Raw genomic sequence first — 20027 nt, 5'->3', positions numbered from 1 at the left:
ATTTAGACACTTTTTCCAAATAGGAAGCTTTACGAATGCCATTTTTGAACACTATTTGAAATGCTAGGTTTATCGTGCTCTGCGTACCTCGATCTAGGCTCTGTTCTACTCGGAACCTGTACAATGCAGTTCGCCTGTGACCTGAACAGTTTTCAGAGCGAGGCCCACGACATGGATCCAACCTTCCCGCACTCCCGAGTCCCCAGCCCTGACCCTGCCTTCTTCTTCTTTGCAGAGCTCCCTCAGAACCGTCTGCATTTTGAAAGCTCAGCTCCTTCCAGCGTGGCTACATTTCCAGCCGTATGCTCTTAGGTCTCAGGAAGGAAGGCGCTCTCCGCCCGTGTTCCAAGGTTAACTTCTTCCCCGAGTTCTCATTCCCACCTGCCTCCACCTCCTTGAGACCTCAACGACCACCGTTCTCGGTATTTCTATTCCCCTCTCCCCGCTGGCTTTTTACCTCCCTCATTGTACAAGCATATTCTCTCTGCAACTTAAACAGCAAGTGCAAAAATCAGTTCCACTGCCCATGCCTTAATATCACATCTGCCCACCCCCATCCGGCCGTCCATCTGCCCCCATCCCACCCCCAGTAACTCCTCACATCTTTTCAGAGGTCCCCACCACCCCACTGAAGCTGTTCTCTGAAACCCCGCCCCGTCCTGAGCCTCTTCCTCCCTCTCAACTTGCTCCACGTTTCCCCCAAGCTGCAAACAGGGACGAGTCTCCAGGGCTCAGTCCTCTCCTCCATGCGTTCATTCTCATTCATTCTCACTCTCTCTCACTCCCTCCCTCCCTCACTCTGTTCCTCCCTCTTAGGTTCAAAGCCAAGGCCTTGACCTGGGACAGAGCGGACTTGATGCTGACGTTGCCTTCCACAGGCAGTGTGACCTAGAGCATGTTGTTTAACTTTTTGAGCTTTGGTTTCCTTATCTGTAAAATGGAGATAATACCTCTTTCACGCAGGCTTCTGCCTTCTCATCCTCCACGACTTCCAAACCTCCGTCTCCCACCCTTCTCTAGAGTTTCAGGCCAAATCTTTAACCACCTGCCCTACCTTCTCCTCTGGGTATCCCATCTTTGCCTGAAACTCAGTGAATAACCTTTTCTTCTGGGAGGAGATGGAGCAAAGCGCATTTTATCTTAGGAGCAGGCACCAGAAGTGCTCTGGGGAAGGCAGGTTCCCTTCCCGGAACGCACCTTGTTAAGCCACTGAGATCAGAGAGCTGCACCAAGCACATGAGCACTTTCATTGCTTCTTGATGGAATGCAAACTGCTTTGTAATTTGTTTCTCTTCTTGCAGGGAGCGGTGAAGAGTCAAAAAAAGGGAGGGGAGTTAAGGGGACAGAGACATTAAGACAGAGGAAGGCTGGGGCAGCTGAGTCCCGCAGAAGTCCCAGTCGGGGAAGGATGCCAACCTTCACCTGTGTTTCTGCAACATAAGCCCCAACTTCTTTAGTAGAATCTGCACGGTGAATACTTCCCGGGAATGGAATTTTGGGGGGAAAGTGAAGAAGGCACTGATGTCACATTTGCCGTGGGGCAAAGACAGCAAGCTGGCGCTTGGGGCCCAGCACCGTCAGAACGTGAGTGGCTTGGGAGTTCACAGAAATTCTGGCGGGGGGGCTCTAGACGTCTGCACGTGGTGATCTGGGGGAATAGGTGGGTTTCTATCTAATCCTTCCAGGTCCTGAGGAAAGTAAAGCCCCTCTGACATTCGCGACTCACTTTAAAAGCAGTGTCTGCTCCAGATTCCCGATTTCTGTCAAGGGTGCCTCGCTCCTCTGGTCCCCTGGGCTGAAAGTGTCATTGTCACCTAAGCTCCGAAAACCCTGAACGTGGGCTTTGTAGCAGAGGTGTCTGACCTTTTGGCGTCTCTGGGCCACACTGGAAGAAGAGCCTTGGGCCACACATTAAATATATCGTGACACATAGCCACACACACACACACAAAATCTCAATGTTTTAAGTAGATTGACAATGTTGTGTTGGGCGCCAGCCTGGGCTGCAGGTTGGACACCCCTGGAAAGCCTCCTCATCAAGACCCCCGGCCTTTCCAAGGTTGATCACAGCGGGTCCCCACACTACACAGCTCCCCAGCAAATCTCTGTGCTCCCAGGCTCCCCCCCTCCGACCTACACCTCTATGAGACAAACCTTCCTTAGGGCACCACTGGGCCCCTCTCAGTCTTGGCTGCTACCTATCTTCTACACTTATTTCTCACTGCCTTTCTAGAACTCTCTGCCTCAACCGACTAACCTGTTTGCTACTCTCTAAATCCACCAAGAACACCGGCAACCTTCAGGCCACTACTTCTGCGGTTCTCCACCCTTCACTGTTTGGGAGTCCCGTTCTGCCTTCAAAGTCATCTGCCCCCACGAACCCCACCCTTAGCGATCAAGCTCTTCTCTATTTTATTCAGCTGTTCTGCCCTTTCAAACAGCTTTTTTGAGGTTTAACACACAGCGCATAAAACCCATCCAGTGTATAATTCAGTGCCTTTGCTAACTCTCACCCCGAAATGCTCCCTCCCGTCTGTTTACAACTAAGTCCCGCTCCCATCTCCAGCCTCGGGCGAACACTGTTCTACTGTCTCTCTCTGTGAACTGCCTGGTCTGGCCATTTCTGATGGATCAGCTCACACAAGATACAGTCTTGCTGTCGGCTTCTTAGCGCTCTGGTTTGGAGGTTAGTCCATGCTGTGCCGCGTGTATCGGCAGGCCACCCTGTTACACTCTGAATGGTGCGTCCTTGTATACGCACTCTCCGTGTTGTCAGACCATCCACCAGCCAGTGGCCATCAGGTTACTCGCAGTTTGGGGACCATCAGGAGCGATGCCCATTGCTCTGCATTCTCACCGACTCTTGCTACTGTCTTTTTTATTTTAGCTGCCCCTGTGCTTGCGCAGCTCTGTCTCCACGGTTTTCGTGCCTCCTCCCAATAGTACAGACGGCCAGCATCGCTCTGTGTCTATTAGCCCTGCTTGCTTCTTCACTGGTGATGGGTCTGACCCAGTCTTTGCCCATTTTTCAACGGCGTTGTCTGTCTTCTTACTCCTGAGCTGTGGAAGTTCTGGATACTCTGATGCAAATCCTTTATGTGCTTGAGAAATACTTTCTTTCAGGGGCTGGCTTGTCTTTCATCTTCTCAATGTCGTCTTTTGAAACAGACATTTTCAATTCTGAAGAAATCTGATTTATCAGGTTTCTTTTCTTTTTATGGATTATGCTTTTGGTGTTGTATTAATGAACTCTTTGCCCAATTTGAATCAAATAGAAATTTTCTCTTATAGATTCTTGTAATGACTTTATAGTTTTAGCTCTTGTATGTAGGTCTACGGTCCATTTAAAAATCAGCTTTATTGAGATATAATTCACATACCATACGATCACCTAGTAAAAGGGTGCTGTCCAATGTTTTTTTTAATATATTCACAGAGTTATGCAACTATTCACCACCATCTAATTTTAGAACATTTTCATTACTCTGAAAGGAAACCCACTCTGCACATCCCCTCCCCCACCCACCGGCAGTCAGTAATCCACTTTCTGTCTACGGATTTGCTTCTTCCGGGGACATCGCATATGAAGGGGATTATATAATACACGAGGTCTGTCCAGACAGTATCCAGTCACACAATATGAAAAATACAGACACTTACTGAAGATATAAGAAACACTGTACACAGGACAATGGCACTTCAGCCCCCTTCAAAGTAGGCCCCTTCGGACCTCACACAGTTCTCCCAATCGCCATCAGCTGCCCCGTCCTATTTTCCTGAATCTCATCAAGGGCCTGAAATCTCTTCCCTTTCAAAGGTGATTTTAGTTTTGGGAAAAACCAGAGGTCACAGGGTGCCAAATCTGGGCCATTGGGGAGGGGGCGGGGCTGAGTTACCTGAGTAATTTGATGTTTCACCAAAAAACTCAGCACAAGGCATGATGCATGAGCGGGTGCATTGCTGCGATGAACCTGCCAACACCAGTTGCCCATAGCCGCAGCCTTCGGAATCGTCTGACTAGTTTCCGCAGAAGAATGTTCAAGCTTAAAGCAATATTTGATGCAGATTCATTGCTCTAGTGGCTCAGTCATTTTGAAAGCGACGCCACACAGTACACATGCTCACTCAGGCATCTACCACCCCCACTGACTAGCACTGTGAAGTGGTCACTGTTCACGCATGTGCATCCCAGTCCACTAGCCTTGGCTGCCAGGTCACATCACATCACAAAGACCATTCTTGTTGCAATGACAATGGCTGAACTTGCCCCGACATCTGGCCACCTCTGACTTAGCGTTAGTGTTTTCAAGGTTCACCCACGTGGTGGTAGCAACTACCACTACCTCACTCCTTTTAATTGCCAAATAGTATTGCATTGTATGTGGATTTGCATTTTATTTATTAGTTGTTTCATTCATCAGTTGATGGACTTTTGGGTTATTTCTACCTTTTAACTATTATGAATAATGCTGCTATGAATAAGCATTCATATACATGTTCTGCTTTTATTTTTTTGGGGGGGTACATGTTTTGGTGTGGATTATTTTTCTTTTTTTCAAAGATTTTATTTATTTACTTTTAGAGACTGGGGGAAGGAGGGAGAAAGTGGAGGAGAGAAACTTCAATGTGTGGTTGCCTCTCATGTGCCCCACTGGGGACCTGGCCCACGACCTGGGCCTGTGCCCTGACTGGGAATCGAACTGATGACCCTTTGGTTCACAGGCCCACACTCAATCCACTGAGCCATACCAGCCAGGGCTGGTCATGGTGCATTCTGTGAAGTCAGTTGTTTATCTCTGTATGTATGCATTTTGCCTTTGACTCCAGATGATAAGCTCTGAGATTTTGGAAGGTGCATAATTTTTAAATAATAATTTTTAAACACTGCTAAAGTCTGGTTTTTAAAAAACATTTTCATGATGCAAGCACTCTTTCAGCAACTGATTATCCAAGCTTAGCATTTAGGTAGTGAGAATAACTAGTCAAAATCAAAGCCAGTATGTTCAATTTCATGTGTCAGCTTGGCTGGGCCAAGATGCTAGCCCAGGGTAAACACCAGTCTAGTGCTGCTTCGGGGCGGGGGGGTGATTATTAAGTGAATAGGCCCTTGGTAACGTGGGTGGGCTTCCTCCAATCAGTTCAGGCCTTAAGAGCAAAAACTAAGGTTCCCTGCAGAAGGGACTCTTCCACAAGGCTGTAACACAGAAACCCCGCTCGAGTTCCCAATCTGCCGGCAAGCGGCCCTGCTGATATCAGACTCAAGACCACAGCACGGCCCGATGTCCGAGTTGCCAGGCTGCCCGCCTGCCCTACAAGTTTGAGACTTGCCGCGCACCCCCTTCCGCCGATCACACAAGCCAATCAATTTTATGTATATTTTTGTATTCCCTTTCTGTGGAGAATCCTGACTCACACAGCCACCAAACACCTGGTGTTGCTGATACTCCTTCTGGGCCCCACATCCTGAATGACACAGTTGATTTGAGGGCTCTGTCCTGCTGCTCGCCACGGGCATCGCACTCGCTCGGCACAGGACCAGAATCCACACACTGGTGCACAGCGCCATGAGCGAGGCGGGCAGGCGCCCAATAAGGGGCATTAACGCTAATAACAAGAAAGAGAAGAGAGATGCCGCAGAAAGAGTGAGCATAGCCGCCATCCTTTAGGGAAATCGGAGGCCCTAAATCTTATGACAAAATCAAGAAGTGAAAGCAGCCAGTCTGCTCTCCATGAAGTAATGTATAAGTAAGAAAAAAACACTGGAATTTCCTAAAGTACCAGGATTACCACCTTTGAAATCTTTTAAAAATAACAGTGGCATTTGAACTCTAAATCCCGATGACTTCATCACTACAGAGAGTGACATTTTGGTTTTTTCTTTCTGGTTAAGTGCATTTACTACAAATTTTAAGAACCTACTTAATTCTAGTTGAAGTATCAATCAGACTGTGGCGGAATAGAGTAATTCTTTATTAGGTAGCAAGTTGCCTATTTTTAAGTCCCTCATTTTAAAACTAACACTAAACTGATGCTCCTAAAAGCTGAGAGAAACTTGTCTAACTATTTGACAGGCAAAGACTTATTACCCCTGTTTTCAGTTCTGTCCTGCCGTAAGACCGATCCCCTTGACGAGCAAAGGTGTCCTCCAGTGTCACAAAGATCAGAAGAATAACGCTGCAGCGTCTCAGGATTCTGATAAGCATTCTGAATTTTTATAAAAGGTTTACGGCTTAACACTTGAGCAAAGGTAATTCCTCCTAATTTTCAGCTTGCTCAGATATGTAGTGGGGAATGAACTAGACTGACCAGATACTGCATTAAAATAAATTGAGTAATCTTTATAGCACGCCTGTTCCTCGACAGAGAAAACAGGTTTAATGATCAACTGTTAGTGACCCAACGCCCCTTTTAAAAGATGGGTAGGTGGGCATTAAAAACCACGCCCTTAGCAAAGCCATGCCCCCGCTACAAACGAAAGACCTTCGGAAAGCCGGGAAGATCTGAGAGGATTTGACAGACTGTGTAGGCGCTGACTCAGAAACTACAAAGACTGAACCACGCACGTGCAGAACAACACTCTATACACAGCTGTCTGTGCTAAAGCAGAAATACTATAGAGAAACAAACTCCCACCACACCTTCTCTTACTTAAATGCTTAGTATTCATAGATTTATTAACACACCAAAAAAGCCACCTGAGAACATATGTGTAACATTAATTATTGCTGCATTGTTGTAAAACACTGAAAAAAACTCTCAAATATTCATCAATAGGAGACAATGTTAAAAAAATAATGGCATGTGCATACAAAGGAGTATACAACTTTAAAAAAAAAACAGAAAAGCCCTGGCTGCTGTGGCTCAGTGAGTTGAGTGCCAGCCTGCAAGCAAACCAAAGGGTCGCCGGTTTGATTCCCAGTCAGGGCATGCACCTGGGTTGTGGGCCAGGGCCCCATTGGCTGGCACGTGAGAGGCAACCACACACTGATGTTTCCCTCTTTTTCTCCCTCCCGTCCCCTCTCTAAAAATAAATAAAAAGACCAAAAAAAAAGAAACCTCTCCGATATGGAGATAATATAAAATATCTCTCAAAGCAGAAAACACAAGGTGTAGCACAGCCTAAACTGCACTCTGCGCTTGTGCACCCACAGGAAATTCCAGAGAAGCTGGAAGCAGTCACACGGGGCAGGGGAGGGCGTGGGGAGGGAGGAGAGCTGGGAGGATGGACAGCCACAGTGAGGACTTCCACAGGCTGCCTTTTCACCCTTTCAGACTGAACCATGTGACTATATTGGCTGTTCAAAAAAGTAATTCTAAATAATTTAGGCTATTGTGTTTTTACCTATCTCTATAAAAAACCTACAAACCCAAGTTCTGACATGAAATCGGCTGTTCTCAATAATTTTTCAATGTTTCCAGGTCAATGTACATGCAAAGCTAAGGGTTTCCTCTAAAAATACAAAAAAAGGGCTGGGGGGAAGCCACTTGTGCTGGGCATGGTGACCATCATTGCAGGGACAGACGACGGTGCTGGTTTCTGGAACGGCTATCACACGGCCGTGGAGACTGCCGGGGGCCGGCGCCCGGGGAGGGCGGGCGCTGCCGTGGGCTTTGTCCTGTGCCAGGCCCCATGGCATGGAGGCCTCGAAATTGAGCCAGGCTGATTCCTCAACGGGGCCAGGACGCTGGGTTCTGTTTCAGTTCTGACACAGAATAGCCTCCATTCCACAACCATCAAGGACAAGTTCAAAATCTACTTCCTCATGAAAGGCAGAGGCTAATGTGTAGGAAGAAGGGCACTGCTTCCTAGGTCACCCGGGGAAGCCAGCACATTCCTCCGGGCCTCCATTTGCTCACCAGTGAAACGCGTGGGTCTTGGGCTCAGTTCTTTCCAAGGTTCTTTTCAGGTCTAAAATCCTGTAACTCCATAAAGAGCCAGGTCAATGTAAAGATCAGACGAAGAGTGAGCCACGTCGCTAGCCCCATGCGTACTCCTATGTGCAAGTTTCTACCAAGTGCCAAGTATACGAAGCCTTGCTGGCTGGGACGTGAATGTTCTGATTCCTATTTTCTGTGTGTTTTACCTTCCATATAAATGACTTGGTCCACCTGATGCAAAGACATCTCTCACACAAAATTTCTGATTAAAATGAGGAACAGCCCTGGCTGGTGTGGCTCAACTGGTTGGAGCGGCAGCCTGTCCACTGAAAGGTCGATGCTGGATTTCTGGTCGGGGCACAGGCCTGGGCTGCAGGTTCGATCCTTAGTCACAGCATATGTGAGAGGCACCTGATCGATTGATGCTCCTCTCGCACATCGATGTTTCTCTCCCTCTCTGTCTCACTCCCTTCCCCTCTAAGATCAATCTGCATGTCCTTAGGTGAGGATTTTTTTTTAAGTAACAATTAGGTAAAACTTTAAAATATCGGTAGTGTGGAGAGGATTATTTAAGACTGTAGATACTGAGCGTGTAGGCTAAGAAGAGTTTTAGTTGGCCCATTACCCTTTCACTATCATTCATCCAAGATTCATCCTTATATCAACGTCCTTTGGGGAACAGCCTTCCGGTGAATCCCCTGGGTGAATGCCCCTGCGTGCAGGAAGCACGGATGCACTGCAGCAAACTATGCCGAAAACTCCAAGCTCAGCAAGACAGCCTCCATATCCTGATCAATAAACGCTAAGTGATTTCAGAAAGAGAAAAAAAAACACTTGCAAATACTTGTGCATATGTTCATCTATGAAAAAAGTGAAATGCGCCCTTCCCCAGCGCCGGTTTCCTACGGTCATAATTAGCTAGAGTTTGATCAAAGCCCCATTGACCCCCGGCTTTCTCCCAGACTGTTCTGCAACGGCTCTCTGGCATATTCCTGCCTGCAAGGGCTCCTGCTTTGGCACCGCAGCAGTGAGAAACTCAGTGCAGGCAGACACGCTGCAGGGGCGCGGGTTCACTGTCTGGTCCCCGCGTCCACCTGGCACAAGGAGGACGCGCTGCTGGGAAGCTGGCTCACCTCACTGGCACAGCTTTATTCTAATGCCCGGTTCTGACACCTCTCCAGAATTGCCAAAAGCCCCACCAGGTCCTAAGCCAAAGAGAAGATGACAGTCATAGGTCCGCAGAAGGCTTGAGAAAAGCAATGAAAAACAAGGAGCAGACAGTTTGGTCATGCACCAGCAGCTCAGAATCGGCTGGCGCTCAAGCTGGTGAGCCTCTCTCTCCTTCGCTGGCCAAACCCTGTTCCATCTCCAATGCCTATGCCACAGCCCGGAGGCAGGAGACATTTCTCAGTGACTCTGAAAATAAACACGATACTTGTATCCATTTTAAACACCTGCGCCCAGTCCCACAGCTAATCCCATTCCAGACCCTGGGTTTACGGCTACACTGGCAAAGGGACAACCTGGGTGTCTCCCACTCCCATTCCCGAACATTTCGGTTAAACACTTCTTTTTCGGTCTGACAGCCCCTGGAAAGGCATTAGCAGTGTAAAAGCATTTTCTGCCTCCTTCCTCCGGCAGTCGACGCCAGCTGGCCCTAGAGAACCGAATTCAAACGTGCGCCTGTCCCTCTCTGGGGCCTGATGCTCCGGCCAAGGCCCCCACTAGTACAGGTGCATGTGTCCGATGGCGGCCCTCCGCTCCCCAAGGGAAAGGGGGCCCCGGCGGGAAAGAAAGGGACCGGGCGCTGCGGCCCGCAGACCCACCTGCGCCCAGGGCACCCCGCCCCTCGGGAGCCGCAGTCCCCCGGGCACAGGTCTCTGTTACAGGACAGCCTGAGTGCAGGCCGATCACGTCCTCCGGCCGACGGCTGGCCACCGCGGGGACCCCGCCAAGGCCCCTCGAGCACCCCTGCACTCCTCCCGCACGACCTCCCTCCCTCCACGATCGTTCTGCGGCGGCCTGCAGCGCTCCGTCCCTGGGACCCCCGGAGCCCCGGACCAACAGCGTCGCGACCTCCTCCCCGGCCCGGGTGGCGCCCTCACCGGACTTGGGCGGGTAGCGGTACACGGAATTGGACGGGATGTCCACCTCCTCCACGCCCGCGTGCTGCCGGCTAGTCAGGGCGCCCATGGCCGCTGCGCCCGCGCCGCCCTGGGCGTCTCACCGCGGCCGCTCGCCCCGCGCCCGGAGCGGGGGTCGGCTGCTCTGGGCCGCCGGCTCTGCCTCGGCGTCCGCGCTGCGGCCCTGGCGGCGGGGAGCCCCCGGCGCGCCGCGCACCATCCTCCGCCGGGCCCCGCCGCGGCGCCTCTGCGACGGGGGCTGCGGGTGGGCCGGGGGCGCCGCCGCCTCAGGCCGCGTGATGTCAGCGGCGACTCCGCGCGGGGACCGCGGCGGCCGCGGCCAATGGTGCGGCGGGGCGGGAGCGGCCGCGCGGCGCCAGCCAATGGGCGGCGGGATGCGGCGGAGCGGCGGCCGGGCTCGCGGCCGGGCTGGGGCGGGGGCCGAGGGCGCGTGGCCCGGCGGAACGGCTCCTCCCGGCTCCGAGGACCCCGCGGCGCGTGAGGCCCGGCCGAGGCCGCTCCACATTGTCCCCCCAACCCGAGGCGGCCCGGGGCTTCCCGGCGGGGAGGCAGCCCCCTACAGCCCAGCTCGGCATCTGCCAAGCCGATGGTCCGAACCCCGCAGAGGGGCGCCACACGAGCTCACGACGCTTTGGCATCCCTCACCCCGCAGTGGGGGCCTTGGCCCCAAAGTCCTCTGCCAACCCCACCTCCCAGGAGTCGGGCAGATGGGTCCCTGCCCATGACCCGCTGTCCCTCTCGGGTAGCGTCTTTCGAATCGTTGGTCTCTACGGAGGCCGTCTGTGTACGGGGTTCCTGGGCCAGCTCCTGCGGCCCTGAGCTTAGGAGAGCATCAACCAAGATAAGATCCAGCCAGTCAGCCTCCGATGGCACCTTCTGGAAACTTCGGAAAGGCCTGATTCCCAGAGTGTCAACGCAGGGCAACGCCGGCAGAACCAGGGTTGAGGAGGCCTTCCTTTTGATAAAGCCCACACCAAACAGCGGGAGCTTGGAGAGACAGAAGACGTCATTCCAAAGCTTAATTACAGGCACCTGTGTTTTAAACCTTTTATTTTACCTGTGCGTCTGGTGGTTTTTTGTTTGTTTGTTTTTTGTTTTTTCCTGAGAGGGTGGACTGATCAGCAAGAATTTCAGCTGCTGGAACATGATTTCACAACTCTTCAACAAGATTTAATTTAATGTACAGTGTGGAGTGCCTGGTCTCCTTAACTGGGTTCTGAGCGCCATTTTATAGAGTCTCACCTCCTCCGGACGACATTTCGCCTTTCCCATCGCGCCATCTTTCAGCAGCAGCCCACAGACCCGGCACCGCGGTGTCCCCCCAGGCCCCAGGACGGCAGGGGCACCTCTCTGGCCATTTCCATCGACTGATGCTGAGCAGGCTGCACAGCAGGTCGAGTCCCTGGCTCAGACAAGCTGACGGCGGCCTCTCCCAAGCCCCAGAGCTCCCCAGCCGAGTTCAGAGCCCTCCCTCCAGCCCCTGGCTCTAACCACTAGAAAGCTTTCAGACATCCCTTTGGGAGGGAACTGGTGTCCACCTTGATACACCTTTCCCCACCCACGGGTCCTACCTGTAATTACTGGGCGAAGGTGAACTACAAGTCCTGAAGAGTCTGGAACCGCTTCAGAATAGGCCTGCAGCACGTCACAGCGTGAACTGCTGCCTCACAACCGTGGGCTCCGTTCAGAAGCCTTTGTTCTTCCTGATGTCAGCAGTTTGTAAAGAGGGTGCCATCTCCTTTAGGGGTTTCTCCGTGCCGGACAGTTTCTTCTGCCCAGCCGGGGCTGGGCAGGGACGGGGCTCCATCCGGCCCCTCAGCCTCGCTGCTCCCAAGAATCCATCCTGGCCCCAGCTCGGTCCGCTCTCAGCACCCCAGGCCCATAACTCGGTTTCTCTTCCCAAGAATGAGTCATGAATCAGTGCTTGGAACGGCCGAGAAAAACAAAGCACAGCAAGATCACATGAGCGGACACTTATCAAACACTGTGAGTGAACAGGAAAAAGCCCCTTGGTGAAGCTTTGCACACACTGAGGCTTGCGTCCCTCACGGCAACGCTCCGAAGCACGTGCTGCTGACTCCCACGTTGTATGGTCAGAGAAAGTGAGGGGAAAACAGGGCGGAGAACAAACCCTGTTGTTTTTTTTTAATTTTTAAAAGATTTTACTTTTTAGAGAGAGGGGAAGGGAGGGAGAAAGAGAAGGAGAGAAGTATCAATGTGTGGTTGCCTCTCACATGGCCCTGGAGACCTGCAACCCGGGCATGTGCCCTGATGACTGGGAATCGAACTGGAGACCCTTTGATCTGAGACCTGTGCTCAATCCGCTGAGCTACACTGGCCAGGATAAGCCCTGAGTTTTGAGTTGGACAAATCAGCACCCTAACCTCTGTGTAACTTTGGGCTCATGTCTGAGTAGCAAGTATCAGTTTGCAAAATAGCCCAGCGTTTAAGCAGTAATTGAAACCAGGCTCAGTTAAAAAGAAGGAGAAGAGGAAGAGGGAGAAAGAAGAAGAGGAGGAAGAAGGAGGAGGAGGAGGAGAAGAAGAAGCAATAACCAGCTGCCTAGGGTCATGAGGCAGAAGAAAAAGGCATAGGGGATAGGCCAGAGAAAATTCTAGATCAAAGAGACTTTCTGTGAACTAACAGAGTTAGAGTCCCACTCTCTACAGTGTAATCACACAGTACTACAGTTTGGGAAAAGAGAACTTCAGCCAGTGTCCAGGGCAAAGGGCAGATAAAGCCGCCAAACACTTGGAGCGGCCCCTCCAGACGGCCAGTCCTGCATTCCTCTCCGGTGCTTCCTGGGCGCCACTTGGCTCCCTTGCCAGAGATCCGGGCCAGGGAGAACATATGAGGGACAAGATGGCACAGAGAGGAGGGGAAAAAAACACCCAGAAGTGACTGCCTTGGGGAGAACTATAAAAATGCCTTTAACTTGAATAAATGGCCCGGAGATGGTGGCACAACTTGCACAGGGACACCATGCAAACATCGGCACCCTCTGTGTGAGCAGCCTCAAGGTGCCCTGGGCCTTGCCCTGCTGCGGGTGCAGCCCTGGGAGCATCCCAGCGGGCGCCCAGCATTAAGGGTCTCAGGGGTTTCCTCTAAGCATCCTCGGAACATGGGGAGGCAAAGGCCACGTAGTTCACTGGGTCCAAGCCCTTCTCAACCTCGGGCCTAACGGACAAAGGAGAAGCGTGTGGGGGAAGCACATGGACGAATAATTTCCAGGCCAGCTCATCCCTTTGGGCTTTTAATTTTGTTCCTTTTGGTTGTCCTGGTTTTAGCTCACCTTTGTCACACATCCACTCATTTCAAGGATTCACATGAGTTCCATTATCGGGAAGGACAGAGCCTGCGGGCTGACAGCTGACGGCCCTGCCTGCCCTGTGTCTGTAGCTCAGCATTTGCAAGGCCACTGGGCGGGGGCACCCAGGGGCTGAAGGAGCGGAGCCTGGCCCTTCGTGGCCTCCAGCTGGGCCTTTCTGCCCCTGCGAAGGGGTAGGGAGATTGGAGCCCTGGCTGCTCTGAGTAAGCACAGGGTTGCTCCAAAAGATACAGCCTGGGCAGCAGCCCACGGCCTCTGACCCCCCTCTCAATCCTCGGCCGTGGCTTCGGCAGATGAAGTGAAAACCGCCAACAGAGGACTTCTTCCCATCCTGCTCCAGGTCAGTGGGCTAGAGGAGCCGATCCTAAATGTTTTGGGAGCCTGCAGACAGTTCCTCTGGCAACATACGGTCACGCTGAGGAAAACGACCTTGTCCTTCAGGAAATCAGCAGTCAGCTTCCCGAGTTCACTTCTGGCCAGAACGCCGCACTGCTAATCGCCTCCTCAGCTGTGTGCCTCTGAACAAAGGAACCTGTTCAAAGAGCTGCAAACCTCAGCCGAGTCTGCAGCTTCTTCATCTGCTTTTCAAGTGAAGATCCAAATGGAAGACAATGCTTACACGGCCAGCTTGGCCAGGCCCAGGGAGAGGACCGTGAGTGCCTAGGGAGTGACCTTGACATTGCTCTCACTCTCAGCTTAGGGCCAGAGCCTCACATTAACCCTCTTCAAGGACCAGTTTAAAGAATTAGTTCATTCTCTTCGCCTTCCTTTGGCCCCGAGTCATTCCTAGCAAGCGCCAAACCCTGTAGGCTGCTTTCTGTTCACAGTCACTTCCGCCTTCATTTATTCCACCCTGCTTTTGCTTTGGGGCTCAACCCCATGTGCTGCCTGATAAAGTCTCTGTGAAAGTACACCACTCGTGTTTCAGCCCAGTAGGTACAGATCAGCTGCCTCTCTGCCCCTCTCGGCTGAACAGACCAGGCAGGCGAAAAGCCCAGCATCTTTCTCCTGCTGCCCAGAGAAACCAGAATGGAGCCGGGTGTGGGGGGGTGGTACCCTTTCACCACACGAACAAATCAAAGGAAGAAAAGGCGACAGAATTCTCTTCCTTCTCCCAGGGTTCCTGGACAATGGGGGACCTGGCTAGAGCTTCAGATCTGGAAGAACCCCAAAGGTCACCAAGCCCAGGCCCCTCCCAAGACGGACGCCGCAGTTGCAGCTCAGACAGGGGAGTGAGGGGCTCGGGGTCCAGGCCCCAGCGAGCCCAGGCTGCAGTCCCCGGCCTCGCGCTGTGGGAAACCTGCCCTGCTGGTCCTGCAGAGTAGGCTGTCTCTTATGGCCCGTGTCAGAGCAGGCAGCAAGTGAAGGACAGAGCTCGGAAATCTAACAGGAGTGCAGTGCCAACACGCAAGAATTGGTTTTTGCCCTGGCTGGTGTAGCTCAGTGGATTGAGCGAGGCCTGGGAACCAAGGGATCGCAGTTTGATTCCCAGTCAGGGCACATGCCTAGGTTGCGGGCCAGTTCCCAGCAGAGAATGCACGAGAGGCAACCATGCACTGATGTTTCTCTTCCTCTCTCCTTCCCGTCCTTTCCCCCTCTGAAGATGAATAAATAAAATCTTTAAAGAAAAAAGAATTGGTTCTTGCATGGAAGTGATGGTCTCGGGGCTCAAGCTGGCGTAAGCAAGCCACACGGCGCCTCTGAGCTGCAGGCTTCCTCCCCTCCCACTCCCCCACCCAGCTCCTCTGATCCAGAGTGGGGGTCAGCCAGCCCCCCCCAGTGCAGACACCTAAGAGTGACAAGGAAGAAGGAGTGCCAGCCCCTGGGGGTTGAGCCAGGTTCTCAGCAAGTGGGTTAAGAGTGTCACATACACACACATAGTGTGTCCCTGCTAAAGTCTGAGTCCACGCTGAAGTCTGCCAACCGCCAGCATGCAATGACCTCATTTAGAGTGACACATTTATTTCTGAGCTAATTGCCTGTCTAGTTAAGTGATAACCACCATCCTCATTAGGGAGCCTGACGGAGTAATAAACAGGAGTGCTCCTCACTGTGGTGGTTCCCACGGTAACTGCTGGACACCTGAGATCTTTTTACTGCACCACGAGGTGTATGTTGATGATATTGCTTAGCTGTAAACTGTTTTCTTTTATATTCCAAGCTAAAATCTGTGGATGAGAAGAGGTCTGGCTGTTCCATTAGCTTCCTCTCTGGTTTTCCTGCCTCTCATCCACTCTAAAGACCACTCTCGCCCTGGCTGGTGTGGCTCAGTGGACTGAGTGCCAGCCTGGGAACCAAAGGGTCGCTGGTTTGATTCCCAGCCAGGGCACATGCCTGGGTTCTGGGCCAGGTCCCCAGTAGGGGGCGTGCGAGAGGCAACTGATCAGCGTACCTCCCCCACTTCGCTGTTTCCCTGTCTTTATGCCTCCCTTCCCCTCTCTGTAAGAATAAATAAATAAAACCTTTATTAGAGACTGTTCTCAGGTTAACTTCCCTGATCTACGGCAGTCATTGCGTCACTCCCTTGCCTGTACACCTTCAGTGGCTCCCTGTTACCTCACACCAAACAGATACTCTGTCCCCGGACCCTGTCCTCCCTCTGTGTCCCCTGAAGCTCCCGCTTGTACCCCGAATACAGCCATCAGTCCATCACCAGTTTGCTCATGAAAAACGCTCCCATGTGCGCCCTGCCAACTCCTGCGTGTCCGGGTGAGTCCCACTCGGCTGAAAGCCGACCTTTTCCACGAAGCCGCCCTCAGACCCTGGCTCTCCTTCTCTGAAGTCTTACTGATGGGTGATTTTCTGCATAACTCATTTGACATTTACATGCAGGCTGTCCCCAGCCTCCAGCGGCAAGGGGCGCACCGGTTCTGGAGCCCAACAGAACAGGGTTCAAACCCAGCAGTTTCCTCATTGCCCATGCATTTTGGGAAAAGTTCCACAGTCTCTCTGAGCCTTAGTTTTCTTGTGTATAAATGGACATGAGAGTAACAAAGACGGTTTGAACATTCAGTTAGAAGAGGCCTGTGAAGCCCTAATGTGACTCCCGGCACCCAGCGGGTGCTCAATAAATGCCAACTTTTTTTTTTTAAGAGGAGGCGAGAGATACTGTTCCATGCATTAGTATGTATTTTGTTTTAATTAATTAATTAATTAATTTTTAGAGAGAGAGGAAAGGAGGGAGAAAGAGAGGGAGAGAAAGATCAGTGCATGGTTGCCTCTTGTGTGTCCCCTCCTGAGGACCAACCCAGGCATGTGCCCTGACTGGGACCCAAACCAGCGACCTTCCAGTTCACAGGCTGGTGCTCAATCCACTGAGCCACAGCAGCCTGGGATAAATGTCAGCTGTTTTAACTTTAAAAGAAAAATTATTGCCAAGTGGTTAGATTCCAAAGATAAGTTTGAAAAGTCGGAGTTCCGGGACGTCAGAGGCAGAACGTACCCTGCAGACCCTGCCCTCGTCAGGCAGGCCAGACACCGAGGGGGTGCCTCTCTGCGGGAGGCAGAGCCCAGGGGTGTGGCCCTCCTGAGACATCCCACTGGACGTCCACTGGACCTCCAAATGCCGGGCACACACGTCCACTGCCCGTGGGTGTTGGCTGCGGAATGACCAGAGAAAGAGCGGGCCTGCCCCCTTCCTTCTCCCCAGAAGTGCAGCCATCAAAGGGAATGTTGCCCCTAAACGAACAGCCCCCCAACCCCCGTGGTCTGGATCCTTCTGGAGGGGGAGGGGGGATTTGTGAGTCACCATTAACCTTCCACTTACTTTTGAGTTAGAAAGGGAACCCCTTGGGGCCTTCTCCAGCACTGATCACTCAGGAATTCTGCCAGCTGGTTGGTAAACTGTCAGTGCCGAGATGGGACTGTTTACACCACAGAAACCATCCAATGCTGTGAGTCAAGCACCACCCCCACCCCCACCCCCCGGGGCCCAGGAGGACAGGTGCGGCCCTTACAGTGAGGACTCACTAAATAAACGACTAATTAAAAGGTAAGGAGAACAATCGTTTTGAGCAGCGACTCCACCTGAGCTCCTTCGAATGCAAGATCTCATTTAATCTGCAAAGCCACCCTATGAGATAAGTGTGACAATTGTTCCCACTTCCCTGATGGGAGACCAGAAGCTCACACCCTAGGTGCAGAGAACGTGATCTTGCCTGAAGTTCATCTGAGTTCAAAGTCTCAGGTCTTACCGGGATTGACTGGCAGATTGCCTGGCCGGCCTACCAGCCTAGGAGAAAACCTGTCCAGGCGCCAGACCTCCTGGCCACCAAGCTGGTGGGGGGTGGGGGGGTCAGTGGGGTCCGCAGTGCTGGTTCTGTCTTCAGAGGCGCCAGAGGCAAAGCGTGTGTGAGTGGGGACTTCTCCGTACCCCCGCCTCCACCCTGCCTCCCTCCGAATTCCATCTGCCTTGCTTATCCTGCCCACTTCCCTCTGCAGAATATCCTGGGTGAGCTCAGACTGTTTTTCAACAAGCCCTTGACCCCCGTCTCCTCTTGTCTCTGGAAATCCTTCTGGGCCTTACACCTTGCCCTGAGAGCTCTGGCAAATGGACAACCTGCCTCCCCCCAGACACTTCGGTGAACCTCGTGCTTTGTAACTGCCTTCAGGCCGGGACAGACACCCCGGCTCCCTGCACAACCAGGTCTAACCCCTGTGCTCTGTCCACAATCGGGTCAGTGGGCAGCTGGGGCCTGGAAGCCCCCAGAGGGCAGGGCACGGGATGTGCTGTGACCCTCAAGGGCCGGGGCCTCGGGCGCGGATGTTGTTGCTGGTGGTTTCCCGGCGCTGCTGTGTGCGGCCCAGTGCGCTCATTCTCGGTAAATACTTCCTTCCTCTTTATGAGGAACACAGCGCCGTGTTTACTAACGGGCCCGAGCGTGCTGGCCCGGAGAATGATGAAACTTCAAGCAGCCCCTCATCAGAAACGTCAGACCTCTTCAACATTTCTCTCTCTCTGAGCCCTCACAGTGGATGTCCGTGCCTTCTGTGACTGAGACTGGGAGATAAATAAGCAAGGAAAACCGGGCTCCTCCGGCTCACCCCTGTGGAAGAGCAGCAGGCGGGCCTTTAGACGCTGCTGATGTCCGCGGGTGCCCGGGCAGCAGGGGTCAGTCTCCTGCCCCTGGAAGTTGGGAGTGGCCACAGGGTTCTCCTAGACAGTCAACTGTGGACAGAGTGTATAACTTCCCGGCTGAAGCGTGTAACTGCCTGCTGGCTTCTTCCCAACCGTGCAAAGTGCCAGATAGGAAACCTTTTAGGTTTTGTGGTTCATGGCACATCTAGTTACTTTGCTCTAACCCTGGAGCCCTCACAAACACACTACATAAACAAATAAGCCTCGCCGTGTCCCAATAAAACTTTATTACAAAAACAGGCAGCAGCCTGAGGGCTGTATTTTGCCAACTCAGATCCGCCAGACCAGGGGAGCTCCTACATACAGTCTGAATCATTCGGTCACCGCCCGGAGGGCAGTCTTTCTTGAGAGTCCCGGATTACAGCGAAATTTGTAAGGCAGAGAAGTAGGACTTGAGGATGGCGTGTTGCCTCAGCACAGCGTGGCCTAACCTGGTTGATTTGAGGCGTGTGTGGGCCGCGTTGAGAAAGCATGGCCCATTTTTGCTGTCGTGGTGGGGGACAATAACGGCAATGGTGCTAATCACTCTCCTCCCCGCTGCCCAGCTCGGGTCCACTCTGACCCTGGGCTATCCAGGGCGAGCATCCTCTACCCCCACGGTCCCCCGACACACACCCTGAACGCACCTTGCCGTAAACCTGCTTTTAAGGTAACTCTGTGCCTCGGGGTGCATTCTTCTTTCCTCCAAAAGTCCCCTTTCTGTCTGCCCCATTCCTCAGTGCCCGGCGCAGTGCCCTGGGCAAGCCTTCTGGGACCACCTCCTCGTGACCTAGGATTGCTACCCGGATCGGAGCCGCTGTCTGTGGTCACAGGAAAGAAGTGAGCCAGCCCTCGCTGCCGGCGATCCGTGTTGGCAAGGGGGCCTTACTAAAGGAATCAACCTATCACAGCGCCTTGTTCAGAGTTACATGCTTATATGACAAAGAAAACCAAGGAACCGACTAATGCAGATTTATGATCATGAGTTTTTCTGGGGAGGAAAGAATATGTATTTGGGGAGGGTCATGTGAGGGTTTTTAAAGGCACCGGTTTCTTACTCCTTCAGTTCCAGGTTGGGTGCATGGGTGATTTTTCGCTAGTCTTCAAACTGGGCCTAGATTGTACACAAACTCCCGGTGTCCTCTCTCTTCCTAAGGAAAAAAATGGTGGGCAGGTGGGAAGGCTGCCTCAGACCTGGAAGTTAGCAGCTGCCAGGGCAGCCAGCGTCCTGCAGTTTGGGCGGAAATGGCTTGGGCTTGGATGCAGGGTGCGGGGAAGACCCGCTCCCAGGGGATCCAGTCCTGTGCCCTGAGAGACCGTGGCTGGGAACCTGAGTGCCAGAGAGTCGAGGACTCCTGAGAAAAAGGGCCCTCCTTGGAAAGCTGTCACTCTGCCCTGCCTGCCTCTTCCGCGGGGTGAAGACCCACCCTCTGGCGTCACCTCCAAATGATCACCTGAGACTCACCTCCCACAGGACACACCTGGCAAGTGGAGGTGAGGCCGCCTTATCACCAGGCTGGCAGGTACAGTACAGAGTGTACAACCCCCCAATGCTGCTTTG

At 52.6% G+C, this 20027-nt stretch overlaps 1 protein-coding gene across 3 annotated transcripts in view; it reads right to left on the bottom strand.

The window, feature by feature from the left end:
- Nucleotides 1–10316, bottom strand: part of RNF157 (ring finger protein 157) — a 64808-nt gene extending 54492 nt beyond the window's left edge. For all 3 annotated transcript variants that reach the window (XR_005069265.1, XM_037065126.1, XM_037065136.1), the window contains exon 1: nucleotides 9984–10316. Coding sequence is in view for 2 of the 3 variants with exons in the window: in XM_037065126.1 (XP_036921021.1) it covers nucleotides 9984–10071 (88 nt within the window). In the remaining variant the exon portion in view is untranslated. The remainder of the gene's footprint in view (nucleotides 1–9983) is intronic.
- Between the last annotated feature and the right edge of the window lie 9711 nt (nucleotides 10317–20027).

The sequence above is a fragment of the Sturnira hondurensis genome, unplaced genomic scaffold (assembly GCF_014824575.4).
Source record: "Sturnira hondurensis isolate 20B ecotype Veracruz unplaced genomic scaffold, ASM1482457v3 Scaffold0001221, whole genome shotgun sequence".
Classification (NCBI taxonomy): domain Eukaryota; kingdom Metazoa; phylum Chordata; class Mammalia; order Chiroptera; family Phyllostomidae; genus Sturnira; species Sturnira hondurensis.
This window is presented reverse-complemented; position numbering and strand designations above follow the sequence as displayed.